We start from the raw sequence: 16427 nt of genomic DNA, 5'->3' as shown, positions 1-16427 counted from the left end.
TCCCCGACTCTACACCAGCCACACGCGCTACCACTGCCGCAGACGAGGCGTTATGCCGTCTCCAGCTAGGACCGTGTTTTATTTAACATCCTTTATATTAACCTACATGCACCTTGCATCCCTCAGCCGCAAGTGCCGAACAAGAAAAAGGTCTCATGTCGCGACTGCGCCGCTAACGCCGCGTCTCCCTTGTTTTCTCTTCCTCTGCAAACCATGTAGAATACTGGCCTGGGTTTGCATCTAGAGTGTAGAGCTGAAGGGAGGCAGTTTCGTATAGCGGGTTGGTACTATTGGGGCTTATGCTAGCAACTTCAATAAAAACAAAGCTGGCTGTGTTCCCCCCCTCCATCGTGACAACACATTCCATTTTCTATACGCGCTGGCCCCCCCTGGCAAACTCTTTTTTGCTATACGCTGAGCCTACGGGGCGCCTAAAAGGGTCTCTCGGCTAAAGCCTCACCAACGTAATACTACAACTGCGTAGTCCCCCATCCGAGGAGAAGAGGACAAAGCAAAAACAATCCAGGAACGAAGAAAGGAAAAAGGAAACAGAGAAGAAAATAATCATGGACGTCAAACCCACAGCGATAACGCGGTCGCGCCGCCGCAAGATCCTCTGCATCGTACTCCCCCTCGTCATCGTTGTTGTCCTCGCCCTCGCACTCGGTCTGGGATTAGGACTAGGCCTCAACTCTGGCGGCGACGACGACAACGACAACAACAACAACAACAATCCCGGCGGCACGCCTCTCCCCTCTCCCAACACCACCCTCCCCTGGACCCCCTCGGTAGCCTCAACATGGCAAATCATTCTCTCGCACCCTCCCGACATGTCCTCCAACATCGCTCTAACCCCCAACGTAAGCGTCTACGACATCGACCTCTTCGACACCCCGAAATCCACAATCGACGCGCTACGCGCCCAGAGCATCCGCGTGCTGTGCTACTTCAGCGCAGGCAGCTACGAGAACTGGCGGACCGACGCCAAGGATTTCAAAGACGCCGACTTGGGTAAGCCGCTGGATGGCTGGCCCGGTGAGAAATGGATTGATCTCAAGAGCGAGAATGTGAGGAATATCATGAAGACGAGGGTGCAGTTGGCAAAGGACAAAGGGTGCGATGGAGTTGATCCGGACAATGTGGATGGATATGTGAGTTTCCATCTATCTATTACCTTGCGCCACCATTTTTGCCTCCTACGACAAGAAAATGGTGGAAGTGCGGGGGAAATCACGATGTGATGGACGGGAGTACTGACACGATTGCCAAAAAAAAGCAAAACGACAACGGCCTCGGACTGACCTCCGCGGACTCGATCGCCTTCATGCAATACCTCTCCAACATCACCGCACCCCTCGGCCTCGCCCTCGGCCTCAAAAACGCCGGCGACATTGTCCCCACCGTCCTCCCCATCGTCCACTTCTCCGTCAACGAAGAATGCGTCAAGTACAGCGAGTGCGCCAATTTCTCCCCCTTCATCGACGCGGGGAAACCCGTGTTCCACATCGAGTATCCGGACGGCGCCGGGGCGCAACAAGGGTTGCGCGAAAACATCCTGACCGACTACTGTGCTAAGAGCGGAAAGGGAGAGGGCAGCCAGCGGTTTAGCACCGTGCTAAAGAAGATGGAGCTCGATGGCTGGGTCGAGTATTGCGATGGCAGTGTTAATGTTACCGATATCAATGAGGCCGTGGGTGGCGGCCGGAACAATAGTTCAAACTAATGGATTCGTAGTAGTGTAGCTGACAAGAACAAAAAAAAACGTAATGTATTTCACCTTTAAACTGGGATCATGCCTTCATTCTCCCTCGTATTTTTTTTCTTCAACTTGACTTTCTCACTTGCGGCATTTGCCGGTTTTATCGATCTCGCGATTGCATCTCTGTGTTTTGTATGGTGTTCTTTCCCGTGTTTTTACGTATGCTGCTAGTGCCATTCTCCATGTTTGGTGTCCCAACTTACTATTTTTAAACATGTTGCGGTACTACCAAACTTTGAACACTGGAGTAGGGTTGTATACACTAACGAGGAATTCCCATCATCATCTTCGGACTATTTACTCCACCCACGTAGCCTTCTTAGTAATCTTCCCTTGGCAGTGCTAAGGCAAAAAAGTTTGTTCTTCCTTCGTAGCTTTTTTGCTTTTGTTTTTTCTTCTCTCGGCACACTCCATTCGCTCCTAAGCGCAGGAGCCGTCGCTTGCCTCGGATGTAATTCGCCCGGCGTCGGTCCCCCAAAACAAACCTTTTTCTTTGCTTCTTCATACACTTTACATTATCACAAGCTACACACAGAAAATTGGGGTTGTTTGTTCAATGAGTCGCATAGCGACAATCCTTCTGCATCATGGGCTTTTTCTCCACATCCCGAGGAAGCACTGTCTGCTGCAACCGACATACACTTATTTTACTTTTTGCTTCTGTGCACACTATCCAGCCGCCTCTACCGACTCCCCCCCCCCTTCACCATATCGTTGCATCATCTCCCGCATGGCGTGCTTTCTCTCGGCGCTTTCAAGGCGGACCGTATTCTTTTCAGCTCGCTCTCTCTTCTCAACTAGTGTATGTGGCATACGAAGTCTAGTCTCCTAAGTTGCGTGTTTCTTGCATTTTCAAAGTCCCACGGTGTCGATGCTCTGCTGCTTTCTCCCCGAACCGAGGAGGGCCCAGCGAGTCTAGCACGGTCTCGATGCCGGACCGCCGCGGTCTTGGGTGTTCGTACGTACGTACAAAGCACAACAGTCCGGAACGCAAGGCCGAGAATCACGCCGCCGCTCTCATCCGGCCGGCGCCTATGTACTGTATGTAGTACGTCGAATACGTGTCGGTGTCTAAGAAGAACCGAGGGAGAAAAAAGACACCTATGCGATGTTTCACAGCAGCTGTGGATCGATGCGCACTATTCAAACACATTCTCCACTGCGAGACTAGAGGATCGATTCACTCCCCTGACTCTACTCTAGGCTTGCGGCCGCGATCCGGGGAATCCATGCTCATCCGATATTCCTCTACAGATTTGTTATTACACAGTATTACTCAGGCGCAAGCAAGCGCCTGTGACATGGGTGGCATGTGCTGTGTGCCGATCATCCCACTGGTGGAATCAGCCACGGATCATGTATACATGCTATGCTGCAATTCTGAGGCGATGCATGCAAACAAACCGTAGGGAAGGTAAGGGCTCCCACGCGCCAAGGGATATCTGCCGACCGGTTGAATGTGGCTACAATATCCGGTCTAGCAACTTGTCTACACCGGTCAGAAGCCTGGCGGTAGCTGCGGCCGGCACTCAAGACTATATGCGGATATTGGTCTTGACAGGTACATGGGATTTGTATCTGAGACAACGCCACGCGGCCTCATATGGACAGGATCCTCTATATTTAGGGGATTAATGGCAGTGTCCAATCCTTGGTTATAGAGAAGTAGATCCTCGTCCAATCGTTCAGCACATGCCTTACATCCATGCTCGCTTTTTGGGAAACGAGGTGAGGGGGTCATGCCTAGTGAGCAAGGCCTGCAGCACTGGTGGGTATGGAAAGCTTCCATTGTGCAAGGCGCCCAGGGCTGATGCTGGCTGCTGGTAACGAGACGAGGGCGCCATCGCATTCACAAAGCCTCACTCGTATTTTCATGCACGAAGCACGCCTTCCAGACCCGAGCATCCATTCAGGAATCGAAACACCAAGTCTCGTTACCGATTTTTTTTTGCAGGCCAATGGGTCCAGGCATACGGCGCTCCACTCAAAGCCTGCTTGAACACGACATAGCACAGGGCGGCCGATCCACTATTCCGGATGCCCCATACGAGGAGCTGTGGCTGACAGGGGTTGGTGCGGGGCAAAGATCGGGCCCCTGTTCGTGTTCTTCTCAACGCCTGAACCTGGGAGGCAAAAGCTGCGATTCGCCCTAAGCACATACAAAATTAGCACATATAGATCATGGTGCAATGGTAATGGTGTGAAGGAGAGAAAGATCGGCATGCCCTAGCGAGCGGCTTGCAATGGCTCCCGTCATTCAAGGTGAGTGTTCCCATAGAGGGCGTCATCTAAATGTAACTTCGGCTTCATGTTGCAAAAGAGCTAGCCAATATTGACAAGGGGAGCACTCCCCCGTTGTGCCGAGTTCTTAGCTCGCCCGCTTAGGTGAACGGGCACTACGACTAGTTTTCGGGAAGCTGTCGTTCCCACGCACAACGCATCGCCCAACTGTCTCTACCCAATGGTCTCGTCCAGTGTAGACGTCATACGTAAGCCGGATGCTCGCTTGCGTTGTCAACTGCTTGAGACCAGGACCTAAACCAAGACTGGCGCAAGAAGCTATTGAAATCCTTCAGAAACAAAAAAATTGGTAACCTGGTACTCAGCTCGGCATCAAATCGGTAGTTTGGACACCCATATGCTGCATCGGCCAAGCAAGGCTACGCGGAGCCGCCGGCATTCAAGCTTCCGGGAAAACGCGAGGAAGCCACGGTATTCTGCCGGGGAATGGCATGGGGTGTGAACTGTACTGAACTTCCGGTAGCGAACCCTTGTGGAAAAATTCATAGATGCGAACCGATATAGAACGAGGCTGTAAAATTTCCGCACGGAGATGAGATCAGAGTTGGAATAGAGTGTTGGCGCATGTTTAGCGCGTAGACTAAGGGCTAACAATCTGGCTAAGAACAGCAAGTGGCCTGGGATTAGCTGACTGTCAGATCTGCCGCCTATGGCCACTGAGCACATCCAATGTTAGTGTGACACTGGGGCTGCTTGACCCCCGTGGGTCATAATAGTTAAGAGTATGTTGCGTGAAAATCTTTACTGGTTTAGAGTCATCTTACCGACTAACTAGTTAAAGTTGTCTTTGGAAGTAATCACCCGACGGCCGAGCGGTCCGTCTGGTGTGCTGCAATACCTGTCTAGATGGCGAACAGATACTCTCGCGACTCCCTGATCTGCATCAGCTCGTTAGTGGGGTACGATGACAAGGTAATCACCATTGGCCAAGGTGTTTCTTATTTCCACCACAGCTCAAAATGCGAAAACCAAGACCTTAGCCGCCGGCCGACGCACCTAAATTGATCCTACGGACCGAGGTTTCACTCACACGTGGTGTGCTGGAGGCGACAAGGAAATGTAGCCTTGCCGCAAAGGCTCTGGCTTCCCATGTGTGTACCTCTTGGCTGCTCCTGCAAGGCTGTCCTGATCCCAATCTACCCTGCTCAGCTCAACCAAGCGTTAAGGCAATCGATAGACATGGGCAAAATGCTGTCAGACTGTATGTAATCGGGGCTAACAGTGAGTCATTTCCTGCGAACAAGACGCAGAACTAGTCCAGCAGAGGATTTCCCTATAATGGCAGCGACGGGGAACTCCGAATGGCATAAATGGGCATCGCTCTGGCTTTGGCAATCGTACTGAACTTTTTTGTCTCCGGTTTTTGTCCTCTGAGAACCGCCGTCAGGAAGCGCCCTCGGACAAAGGCGTGACTCCGGACTGCTTGGAAAGGACCCGTCGAGACGTCTAGACTGTGATGGAATGGCCAGATCATGGACTGAAGTTGCATTTCAGCCTCGCGCTTATGCAACTACTGGGAAGCAGGCGAGTTGCAAGCTGCGCTGTGTAACCCGACCTCGATTGATGAACGAAATTGGTTCCTCGACTACGAGGATACTCAAACAAGGCCTAATTCAGCGATGCTCGGTGTGGCAATACGCATGCTGCAAAGCAGGCTTACCAGAACGGCTCTCCTTTAACCCGGGCGCCGTCTCTCAGGGCCTGAGACATGGTTTCTAAATGCGCTGTGCAATCATATGATTGTTGCGTGGGAGGTCCCATCGTCAGATATTCCGCCCAATACTAGTGACAAGTCACACTCGACCCCGAATTAGAACCAAGTGATGTCATCCTATAGCGGGCTCAACAATCTGGTGCGTCACTTTGTTGCGGCGTAAGCGATGGTGCACATGTTTTTTTGAGCAGAGTGAGCGCTTTCAGGGCTGCAAAATACTCTGCATTCTGTGATGCAACTTCTCTGGGCCCACAATGCACGCTTCCAATTGCGGTAAACTGTGCTTGAGGGTCAGAAGTTCCCTAAACAAGTTAGATGGGCGGCTACCAGGAGAACGGGAAGGGTTCAAACATGATGTCGAAAGGATTCCATGCCCCCTGCTGGGGGGGTAGGCGTAGATGGGAACAATGGCCGAGCTAGACCCATCCATGACATTAGCTTAGGCACGGCTTACTATCAACCAATTGCAAAGGATCGGTCCCAGCCTCAACAAACCAATCCGGTCCTGTATTTCAAAAGTAGCAACAAAAAAGTATTCATCAGTGTGGCTGGGTGGTGAGCATCTCCACTGCCCTGCAGGCGCTTCAGGGGTGGTGTCGATGGCGGATCCAGTATCAGCCGCCTGGATGGAAGCACTTGGAACTGCGTCCATCGAGCTCTTTCCAGCCCAGATGAAGGCAAATTTCAGACTCCAGAAGCTGTGGTAGTGTAACCCGCATGGGCACGGCTGGGTATTGCGCATTCGGCGATGTAAATTGGACAGGGATCTTTAGCGATGCAAGAGTATATTCGAGAGAGCTGGGCCTGGGGAGACTCCGGCACTCATGAATCGGGATCAAGCGGCCTGGTCGTGCCAAGTAAAGTAGACAATATTGATGGCGCAAAAAAGTCTGGCTTTGACGTGTTCTGCCTAATTCAATGTAAGCTGAGTACCATTAAGACTGAGGTAGCGTATATAAAGATTTTAAGGTTGGCATACCAAGAAGCAGATCAGTAACACGGCACTCACACTCGCTCCTCTTCGCTCCCATTCACTCATTCAACAAGCAAAGCGCGTTGCCCGCCATGTCTGCATGCTCCTCACAGTTCTCGGTGTCGCCATCCGCGACACCGGAGATGGTCAGTACACCAGCGACACAAAGCTCTGTGCTTTTTGACGACGACGTGGCAGCGGATCCTTTGGACATTGAGGGCGTCAGCTCTTCCTTCATCATGGTCGTTGGCGGATTGGGCTACATTGGCTCCCACACAACACTGGAGCTGCTCAAAGAAGGATACAACGTCCTTGTAATCGACGACCTCAGCAACTCCTACCAAAATGTCCTGACCAGAGTCAAATTCCTTGCCGAGGAGTTCTGCAAGGAGCAAGGCCGACAACTGCCTGCACTACACTTTCAGCAGTTGGATTATCGAAGTCCGCAGATGAAGACCGTACTAGCCAATTACTCTTCGTATTCCGTCAGCAGCAAACCGGTATCAGCACTAGCCCGTCGCTTCCCGTATACGAATCTGCAGCGAACAGATTCCGGCATTGACATGGAGACGGATGATCGCCAGGAGCCGGTGATCGAGCGTCGATCCCGGATAACAGGTGTTATCCACTTTGCCGCCTACAAATCTGTCGAAGAAAGCATTCGCACGCCACTGAGGTACTACAGCAACAACGTTTGCGGTCTAGTTGATTTCCTGGGCTTAATCGAGGAGTTTGGCATCAAAAACTTTGTCTTCTCGTCCTCGGCTACAGTATACGGTGAGGGTGCCAATTGCGGTGTGCCTCTACGCGAGGAGCTATGCGTACATCATCCAGAGACTTTTGTCGACGCCGAGGGACGCGAGCGTCAGGTACTACCGGGTGTCTTGGGTCTCACTTCGCCTTACGGACGTTCAAAATTCATGTGCGAATCCATCCTTGCAGATCTTGCTGTGGCGGATCCGACATGGTCCATCACTGCTCTGAGATACTTCAACCCAGTAAGCCCTCATCCGAGTGAATTTCCAAACGAGAAGATGCTAACGGAACCAGGTCGGCTGCCATGAATCCGGAATACTAGGTGAAGATCCACGGCAGAAACCAAGCAATCTCATCCCAGTCATTGCCACAGTCATGACGGGTGCCAGGCCGGTGCTGGATATTTTTGGCACCGACTGGAACACTCCAGATGGAACCGCTGTGCGTGACTTCATCCATGTAGTCGACTTGGCCCGTGGTCATATCGCGGCTTTGGCTGCTTCAGCAGCTGGTCGCACAAAGGCTCCATTCCGAACCTACAACCTGGGTAAGCAGCATTTTCGCCTACAACCCGCCCGTCTAGATCTGGCTGCTAACTCTTTCTAGGTACTGGAAACGGACACACGGTTCGTGAGGTGCTTCACAGCCTGGAGGAGGTGTCTCAACGGAAGATCCCAGCACGAGAAGTCGGACGAAGGGCGGGAGATGTTGGTTTTTGTGTGGCTGAAGTACAGCGAGCAGAGACGGAGCTGCAGTGGAAGGCTGAGAGGAATCTCAGGGATTGTGCTGGAGATGTGTGGAACTTCACCAAGGGTCGGTGTCCCGATGTGCAAGAAGTTGGTAACGCACAGTGCTAGTGGACATGCAGTCCACGCTTGAGAGCTTTGGTATTGGCTTTGGCTAGACTTCGGGACGCTTTTTTCTCGGTCTTGTTTTTTTCTTTGTTGATGGAAAAGTTTTAGCATTGGCAGCGGGCGTTTCTTTCTTTCTTTCTTTCCTTTCGCAAACGAGGCGTTTGTTAGCTTTGTACAGATTTGAATACAACTGACGTCAAGTTTATATTTGAAGGCGGATCGTATGGCCTCTCAGCACTCAATGACTGCCTGTCGTGTACTGTATGTGTAACGACGCCATGCCTTTGTGTAGCGCCGCCAAGGGTTGTTGGGAGATTTGGATGGGCCACCTGGGAGCTGCTGTGGCGATTGAGGAAGGGGTTATGGAAGGGATGAGAGGGAAAAGCACCAGCTGGCAGGCAAGGACGGCGGTTTTGCAGTGGCTTTGGCGCACTGCACGTCGCCACGCGAGCAAAAAGCAACGAGGATTAGTTTTGGCTGCATGAAAGGGAGTGAGGTCAGGTGTGCCATGAGCATGTATAATGCGCACACATGGCCATTTGCAGCCATGCAAGCGAGTTGTCTTGTGGCAGACACTGCCAATGTGTTGTTTCCGCGACGAGGCAGCAAGATGGCAAGATGGCCGAGACAAGGGCGATGCAGCAATGGGCTGTTTCTGCGATGGCTGTGAGGATGAAGATGTTACTCGCCAGTGTATATATGTACAAGCATGCAGGTATGCGTAACGGCGAGGGGCCAAGAGCTGGTGGTTGCAGGCACCGTGGGTGATCTGCAATCGGAGCCAATGGCAGGGGCGAGATGGAACGGCCAGCCCGCGACTCAGCTGGGGACGGTACATACTACGCTCGCCCCCTTTGCGCCCACCTGTGCGAACGAGCGTGGTGGTGGTCGTTGTGTTGAGCGCAACCACGGCGTCGCTGCGTGCCCCTCACAACAGCTCAATCAGAGAGTAGAGGGGACTCGGATGGCGCGCTCAATGGGTAGCAGACGGACAGCGCCTCCGCATGGCCGGGGCCGAGAGAGGGCGGCCGATTGGGCTGGTAGCGGTTCGGGAGTTGATGGCGGGCTCGCAGTGGGTGCGGCTGCTTGACGCTAACCCGCAACGGCCGTCACGTGTGGGCCCGTCAACAGTCAAGTCGGTGCTAGCAGCCCGCACCCATTGAACCTCAAACGTCTCTCCATACGCACAGTTGCGCACTCCTGCTGCTCTGTCGCCCACTCGGACGATTGCTGCTTCGTTTCGACAACACCATAGACCAGAGAGATCAGACGAGCGCGCGCAAATCTGCGCACATGCCTCCTTCCGCCATGCCCATGTCCGCCCACGCGACGGCCGGACAGTCGTCCTTCTCTACGGGCGTCAATGATACCATCTGGGCCAACCACCAGCCCTTCTCTCCGCCCGACTCGGCGGCCTCTCTCTCGCCCTCGCTAGGACTCCATTTGTCGCCTACTGCCAGTATTGCTACCCACTCCAACAGTGTCGGGACCACCACTCCACCTGCCCAGACGCCTCAGTCGTCCAATGGCAGCAGGGCCGGCTCCAATGCCGGCCTCAAGAGCAGCCAAAAGGCGTCATCCGGGGATCAAACAAGAGCCTCGGTCGCCGTCGCCTGCGTCCAATGTCGAAGCAGGCATTTGAAATGCGACGGTGGAGCCCAGTGTTCCCGATGTAGGACCGATAACGTCGAATGTACCTACATCAAGTCACGACGCGGTTGGAAGGGGAAGCGCAAGAACAAGGACGACAATGCTGCGCCTGCCGCCCCTCCCGTCGCCCATGGTGAGTAACTTTGTTCTTTCGCGGCCGCCACATAGTCTTCGCCTCTAACATGACTAGCACTATCTGCTGCTGAAGTTGCCGCCAGCAATGGTCACATGTCCTCCTCGCCTGACTATTCGTACAATGGCGACGTGAACCAACTCAGCCCGTTGCATGGTCTCGGCGTTCGAGCAGTTGCCCCGCCAGTTGCTCAGCTTAACCTCAACGGCACTGCCCGCTTGAACCGCTTCGGCCACCATGGACCCGAGACTGCCGTCCAGGCATTCTACCATTTCTTCTACAACTCACATCCCTTTTGCTTACCCGAGCCGAGGCTACTCGACATCTTCAAGGACCGCCAGGCTCCTCTCTTGGAATATGCCGTCCAGTTCATTGGCTCAAGCTTCCTGCCTGCTGTGCCTACTGCTATGTACCAGGAGGCACTAGACCGCCAGATCAACACTGGCAACTATCCAAGAGACGGATGGTCGGTGCAAGCAATGCTGCTTTTTGCCATTGGTCTACATGCGCACAACCAGGTCCCCCGAGCGGCGCAGATCTTCACCATGGCCCAAGACCTGACGCTAGAAATCGGTCTCCACCGTATCGAGTTTGCTTTGATGAATGGCGAGAACGACCCACAGCTTGAGGAGAGTTGGCGGAGGACGTGGTGGTCCATGTACACAGCAAATGGCATGATGACGGCCGTCAACCCGGGCGTACAATTCAGGCTAAAGGATGTACAAACAGACGTCCCGCTTCCTTGCGAGAACATTCAGTACTTCTCAGGTGTAAGTCAAGACCCCTGCACTCCGATCTGACCTTTTTCTTGGCAATGCTTCCCGGCTTGGTCATGGGCTACTGCGCTGCTCACTCTTACCGTACATGACCCGCAGCCACCATGCCGTTTTGGACTACTCTCGTGCATATCAGTAAGACGACAAGAGACTAACAATGCTCCCAGCAAATACCATTCCCATCGACTCTACAAGACTATGACGACTCGGCTTTCCTGCCGTCGTTGGTCACATTCAGTTCCTTCACCTACCTCATCGACGCCATCCGAATCCTAGGCAAAGTCTTTGAATGCGCCCGTCTCGACTCGACGTTTGAATACCACGCCGTCGATGTCGTCGACCAGTTCCTGTGCAACTGGCGGCTGCACCTCCCCCAGTCGAAAATGGACATTGTGAACAACGACGGCCACATCGACGAGGTGCTATTCCAAGCACACATGGTCAATGCAGGCAGCACAATCATGCTGCACCGGCCGCGAAGCAACCTGGGATTCGGAAGAGTCGAAGGTGTCAACATTTGTGTGCAACCAGGACAAGTCTTGCTTCCGACACAGACGCGCGAAATCCACACAGCCAAGTGTCTCACATCGGCCGAAAACATTTCTTCGCTCATCCGTCTACCGGGTAACCTACTCTACCACACGCCCTTCTTCACCTGCGTCGTCGTCATGGCATCGGTCGTCCATCTTTCCTACTGGTCCTTCCTCGTCCCCGACGGCCAAGACGACATCATCAAGCAATCCATCCGTCTGGACGTCGGGACCCTGCAACAATACTCCAACACATGGCCCATTGCTAGTGTAGTCCTCGGCCAAGTCAGAGGTGTAGCACATACACTATTCAACAGCAAAAAAGCCATGGGCATTCATTTGTGGAGCAATATTGATCAGAACGATATTATTCGCAATGTTATTGAGGAGGGAAGCCACGTCCCGCAACAGCAGTATGCGCAGTTGATTGCTCCGTAAGTTTCCCACTTTCTCTTACTCGCAAATATGTAAACATGCCACTAACCTTTTTGACTACAGCATGTTGAAGTCGTAGAGAGTCATGCACCGCCCTTGAATGTCCTTATGACCTGGTTTTATCCCCCATTGCGTTCGCCAACACAACGCATTCGTCTACGCAAAGTGCCATCATCAATGCCATCAACAATGTATTTTTTTGACCCCCTCATGTTACCTATACAGTCTCACAGCCAGACCTTTTTTCCGTTTTTTTTTCTCAGGGTCAAGTTTTATTTCAGAAAGTTTTTTTCCCACGTCTTGCATAACGAATCAAGCCAAACGTCTCGTATACCATGTTTTTTTCTTTTCCTTGTCCCCCTTCTTTTTTTTCCATCTCTCCGCGTTTTAGGCTGGCGCGGGATTGGCGCTGTTTTTCCTTTCGGAATCTTGCCAGTTATGTGTCGGTGGGGGGGTTATTTTTCTCCAAAGCCCAGGGGTTAGGTTGGGGTTAGATTAATGCACCAACGCAAATATGAGGAGACCATTTACCACAAACTTGGATATTGAATTGAAAAAAAAGTTAGCAAGATTAGAATCACAAACAAGTCGAAGTTCAAAATGGTTTCAGAGTGTTGCAATCACGTGTGCAATTAAAAAGTGAATAATCAGTCAAGAGAAAGAAAGAGAAAAAAAAGAGTTCAGGTACGGCAGGTAGAGCGAGAGTAGGGAAGAAAACTGTCAACCTGTTAGCTGCGACTTCTTCTTTTTTTTGGGGGGGGGAGGGGGGGGGGGTTGCTTGTTTTGTTTCGTATACTTCCGAGTAATAACCCATTCAGGGAAAATATCAGCGGTGCTTTCTTTGTCCTTACCCTACTTTTGAAAAAAAAGCAACAGCAATGGTCTAGTCTGAATGCTTTACTCTTGCATTCACAGGCAGGGTCTATGCTGGCATTCTTTTTTTTCCTTCCCCTAAGGGTTTCGAGAGGCAGAGAAAGAAAAAAACTAATCATGGTCTCGTTCAAAGTCAAACATACGCATTTCAACATGCAAATGGTCTAGAGTTTACTTATTCGTCGAAACGCCGGCTAATCCAGCGCCTCATGTGATCATATTCTGCAGAATCCTCGTCCCAATCCTCCGTCTTCACTAACAATATTGGAAGCTCCTGGCGCTGCAAATTGTGCAGCTCCAATTCTCATATTCCCATTCGATTCGTGTACCCATTACACTCCTGGCCGTGGCCAGGAGCAAGCTCATGCCCATATCTACAAGTCAGCATCATCCTCATCGGGCAGAGGCATCTGAGCGGCGTTCTCCATCTCCTGTCGGTACTGCTCGAGAACAGCCTGGTCGACCGTAACCTCGGGGGGCGCAAGAGCGGGAGCGGCGACAAAGTCCAAGGACTGGTTGCCGACAAGTTTCCTGGCGAGCCAGAGGAAGGGCTTCTCGAAGTTGTAGTTGGACTTGGCAGAGATGTCGTAGTACTGGAGGTTCTTCTTTCGGTGGAAGGTGATGGACTTTGCCTTGACCTTGCGCTCCTTGACGTCGACCTTGTTGCCGGTCAGGACGATGGGAATGTTTTCGCAGACACGGACCAAGTCACCTGATGGACTGTTAGTTATCGTGTCTAGTGCCAGTCGATTAGTTGCAAAACATACGGTGCCAATTGGGGACGTTCTTGTATGTGATACGCGAAGTCACGTCAAACATGATGATACCGCATTGGCCGTTGATGTAGTATCCGTCACGGAGACCACCGAACTTCTCCTGACCTGCAGTGTCCCAGACATCGAACTGGATGGGGCCAAGGTTCTGTTTTTTTTTTGCGACGTCAGTAGGGCGCATGGCGCGGATAGGGCATCGGACAACGTACGGTGGTGAAAGCGAGCGGGTGGACTTCGACACCGAGCGTCGCAATGTACTTCTTCTCGAACTCTCCAGTCAAGTGGCGCTTGACGAAGGTGGTCTAGGGGCAGGGGCTGTCAGTAAAGGTGCCATGGCGAGGTCGTATGCAAGCCTTGTTGAGTGCGCATCCACCTCAATGGGCAGGCTACTATCGCAACAGGATGCAAAATGGGACGACATACCTTTCCAGTACCACCATCACCGACAAGCACGAGCTTGAAAGTCGGGCAGCTGGGTTGGGCGGCAGTCTCGGCCATGGTGTAGGTTGTTGTGGCGGGGGAGAAGTGTGGACGAGACGAGATGCGCAGAGACTGTGGGAGCAAAAAGTGTTAGTTGAAGTCGCACGAGGGCGATGAACAAAAAGCAGGTCGTGGTGCAGGCTTACGTTGGGCTAAAGAGTGGGGAATGGTGCAGGCGTGTGAAGTGACTTTCCAGAGGGGCAAGAAGAGGTTTTGTTGTGCAAGCTCAAGTGTTGGCCCGCCCCGGGCGGTGTGGATCTCTTGGCACGCCCTCACCTTCTGCAATTTTCGACATCGCAGGCACAAGGCGGCCCTCTAGGCCGCCGCAGGCTCCCTTTGTCTTTGAAATCAAACGGCCCGGCGAACTGTTGGCCATGCAGCCGGAGCCTCTTTGATTGATTTATTGATTCATCGACTGATTTGCTTGGCCTGGCCCCAAGGGCAGAAAGACACCGGCTATGATGCTATTGCAATGCTTGTTGGCCCAAACCCAGTGCGCCACGCAGCAAGCGCTGGCGTGCCGTTGCGACTACGAGACATGCTACTTACTCACCCTCCACCAGCCACCATCCACTGCGATCAGCAAACCGTGCCCGGCCACCCAACCCACGATGGGCCCTTGGATGCTCATGGACTTGATGGAGGCGCTGTGTGCCCTACGTCTGATAGATGATGTACCTGCTCTGCTGTCCCTGCTGTATCTGCTGTAGAGCCCAAATGCCCCTGACGTCATTCCCAGCCATCCTCACGCCTCTCGCCTTTCGCCTTACATGGGCAACAAGTGGCAGCCCAGTAGCCCTCGCCCGCCCCAATTCCTTCGCGGGGTGAGTTGCATTTGCACACTCTCTGCGGGGCCGCCCGAGACATTTGGTCGCAACGCCTTCACGGTAATGGGCACCTGCAACACGTCAGTCCTGCGCGCACGACACTCGGTAGCATGCCAAGTACCCCTTCGTTCTGCGAAACCACCTCTGCCACCCGCGATAGTCTCTCGTGGTTTGTCCAGTCGATCCAGCCAAACTTGGTTATGGTGTCGCCCACCCGTAGCCCTGCTGTCTCGGCCGGACTGCCCGCCACCACGCTATTGACCTTTGCGAAGGGTGCTTCGAGAGCCGCAGGCGGTACGTTGACTTCTGGCTGCGTTTGGCTCGCCGCTGCCGGGTTGTTTGCCTGCTCTGCCAGGCGCGCGTGGTGTTCGTGGAGGCCCTTTTCGATGCGCGACATGAGGTCCTTGTAGTCGTTCTTCAGCCATATGATGCGCGCCCGCGTCGTCCGTACTGGAGGCAGGTCAGCGACGAAACTGCTATTGGCACGGCGTGCGTGGCCTACTCTGAGCGACGTCAATGTCACTGCGCGGGAAGCCATCGAGTGTCGTTAGACCGGTACTCATGCGAACGCCATGCTGCAAGCAACGATCAGATGATGACTAGGCGGCGACATGCTTCTCGTGCGTACCGAATCCAGCACCTGCCCTAGAGCCTTGAGTTCTGCTTCGACGCGATCTTTTTCTGCAATGAGCTCTTGCAGCGACAACTGCTCCTTGGGTATTCCGTTAGAATGGCCCGACGACGTTGGACCCGACGACACCGTGGGCGCATGAATGTCGTCCATGATGGCTGGCTGCTAGCTACGAGCTGGGGGCGCTTTGGTGCTAGAAATTCGCCTGGCGCCCTCTGCCACTAATTGTTCTGCTACTAGTTGGCACGTAGAGTAGTACTTGCAGACAAAGTGGGGGGAGGGAAGGGTGCGGGGCAGCGGCAGCCACAGCCACGGACTTCCATGCCCGCCATCACCATGGCGCCTCTTCAACCCTCATGCAATCCGTGGTCCAGCCTGCAAAGCCACGTCACGTGCACCCCATCTGCACCCACTGCACCCGACTTGCAACATGCTACTACGTGAGACAGCACCACACGCGCGCGCACACATACACAGACAGCGACACCATCCGGGGCCACGGCAGCCCGCAGTGCAAGGGGTGCCAGCAGGTCAGCGTGCCACTCGTGCTCGTCGCCCGCCGCTCCTACCGTCATGATGCTTTTGCAACTCCTCCCACACAGGCGAAAAGCAACGAGGCCGGCCCGCTAGTCGCATCTCGAAACGTGGTCCACTACGCGTCCCCCGGCTATGTCTGTCCATGGCTCCCGCCTTCCTGCCTCTCCAACTCGCCATACCTGCTCATGAGATCGTCGCTTGCTCATAAGACCCTCGCCTGCTTCGGCCTCACCCATGTGCACCTACCTTCCCGGCCTGCCTCCTCGCGTTTCCCTTACAGTGGTTGTTTCCAGTATGCTTGGGCCAGCTGTCTGGCCTCTCTGCTCTTCACTTGTCTCTCCCCAGGCCACCGTCGTTGGATGCAGTAGTTCTTATCTCATGCTGCTTCAACCCTCCATGCGCCCCTTGTCACAGTGCCAACCACT

The 16427-nt window shown here is 53.4% G+C and overlaps 6 protein-coding genes across 6 annotated transcripts; 4 read left to right on the top strand and 2 right to left on the bottom strand.

The window, feature by feature from the left end:
* Nucleotides 1-566: 566 nt before the first annotated feature.
* Nucleotides 567-1723, top strand: COCCADRAFT_4093 (glycoside hydrolase family 114 protein; the record flags this gene model as incomplete). Its single annotated transcript, XM_007712925.1, has 2 exons — nt 567-1151; nt 1277-1723. The coding sequence occupies 2 exons, from the start codon at nt 567-569 to the stop codon at nt 1721-1723; spliced, it is 1032 nt and encodes a 343-aa protein (XP_007711115.1).
* Nucleotides 1724-6839: 5116 nt separating this feature from the next.
* On the top strand, nt 6840-8360 carry COCCADRAFT_93144 (uncharacterized protein; the record flags this gene model as incomplete). The annotated part of the gene is made up of 3 exons (XM_007712955.1): nt 6840-7745; nt 7798-8050; nt 8110-8360. 3 exons carry the CDS (start codon nt 6840-6842, stop codon nt 8358-8360), a joined length of 1410 nt encoding a protein of 469 aa, XP_007711145.1.
* A 1290-nt stretch (nt 8361-9650) lies between these two features.
* COCCADRAFT_4091 (uncharacterized protein) lies at nt 9651-11960 on the top strand (the record flags this gene model as incomplete). The annotated part of the gene is made up of 4 exons (XM_007712924.1): nt 9651-10140; nt 10198-10910; nt 11084-11880; nt 11945-11960. 4 exons carry the CDS (start codon nt 9651-9653, stop codon nt 11958-11960), a joined length of 2016 nt encoding a protein of 671 aa, XP_007711114.1.
* A 1168-nt stretch (nt 11961-13128) lies between these two features.
* COCCADRAFT_4090 (uncharacterized protein) lies at nt 13129-14025 on the bottom strand (the record flags this gene model as incomplete). Its single annotated transcript, XM_007712923.1, has 4 exons — nt 13129-13466; nt 13522-13675; nt 13737-13829; nt 13951-14025. The coding sequence occupies 4 exons, from the start codon at nt 14023-14025 to the stop codon at nt 13129-13131; spliced, it is 660 nt and encodes a 219-aa protein (XP_007711113.1).
* A 748-nt stretch (nt 14026-14773) lies between these two features.
* On the bottom strand, nt 14774-15618 carry COCCADRAFT_4089 (uncharacterized protein; the record flags this gene model as incomplete). The annotated part of the gene is made up of 4 exons (XM_007712922.1): nt 14774-14905; nt 14956-15284; nt 15337-15409; nt 15463-15618. The coding sequence occupies 4 exons, from the start codon at nt 15616-15618 to the stop codon at nt 14774-14776; spliced, it is 690 nt and encodes a 229-aa protein (XP_007711112.1).
* A 203-nt stretch (nt 15619-15821) lies between these two features.
* Nucleotides 15822-16370, top strand: COCCADRAFT_93186 (uncharacterized protein; the record flags this gene model as incomplete). Its single annotated transcript, XM_007712954.1, has 1 exon — nt 15822-16370. The coding sequence occupies one exon, from the start codon at nt 15822-15824 to the stop codon at nt 16368-16370; it is 549 nt and encodes a 182-aa protein (XP_007711144.1).
* Between the last annotated feature and the right edge of the window lie 57 nt (nt 16371-16427).

Source organism: Bipolaris zeicola (genome assembly GCF_000523435.1).
Source record: "Bipolaris zeicola 26-R-13 unplaced genomic scaffold scaffold_52, whole genome shotgun sequence".
Taxonomy (NCBI): domain Eukaryota; kingdom Fungi; phylum Ascomycota; class Dothideomycetes; order Pleosporales; family Pleosporaceae; genus Bipolaris; species Bipolaris zeicola.
The sequence above is the reverse complement of the archived record's forward strand: the minus strand, read 5'-3'. Positions and strand labels throughout refer to the sequence as shown.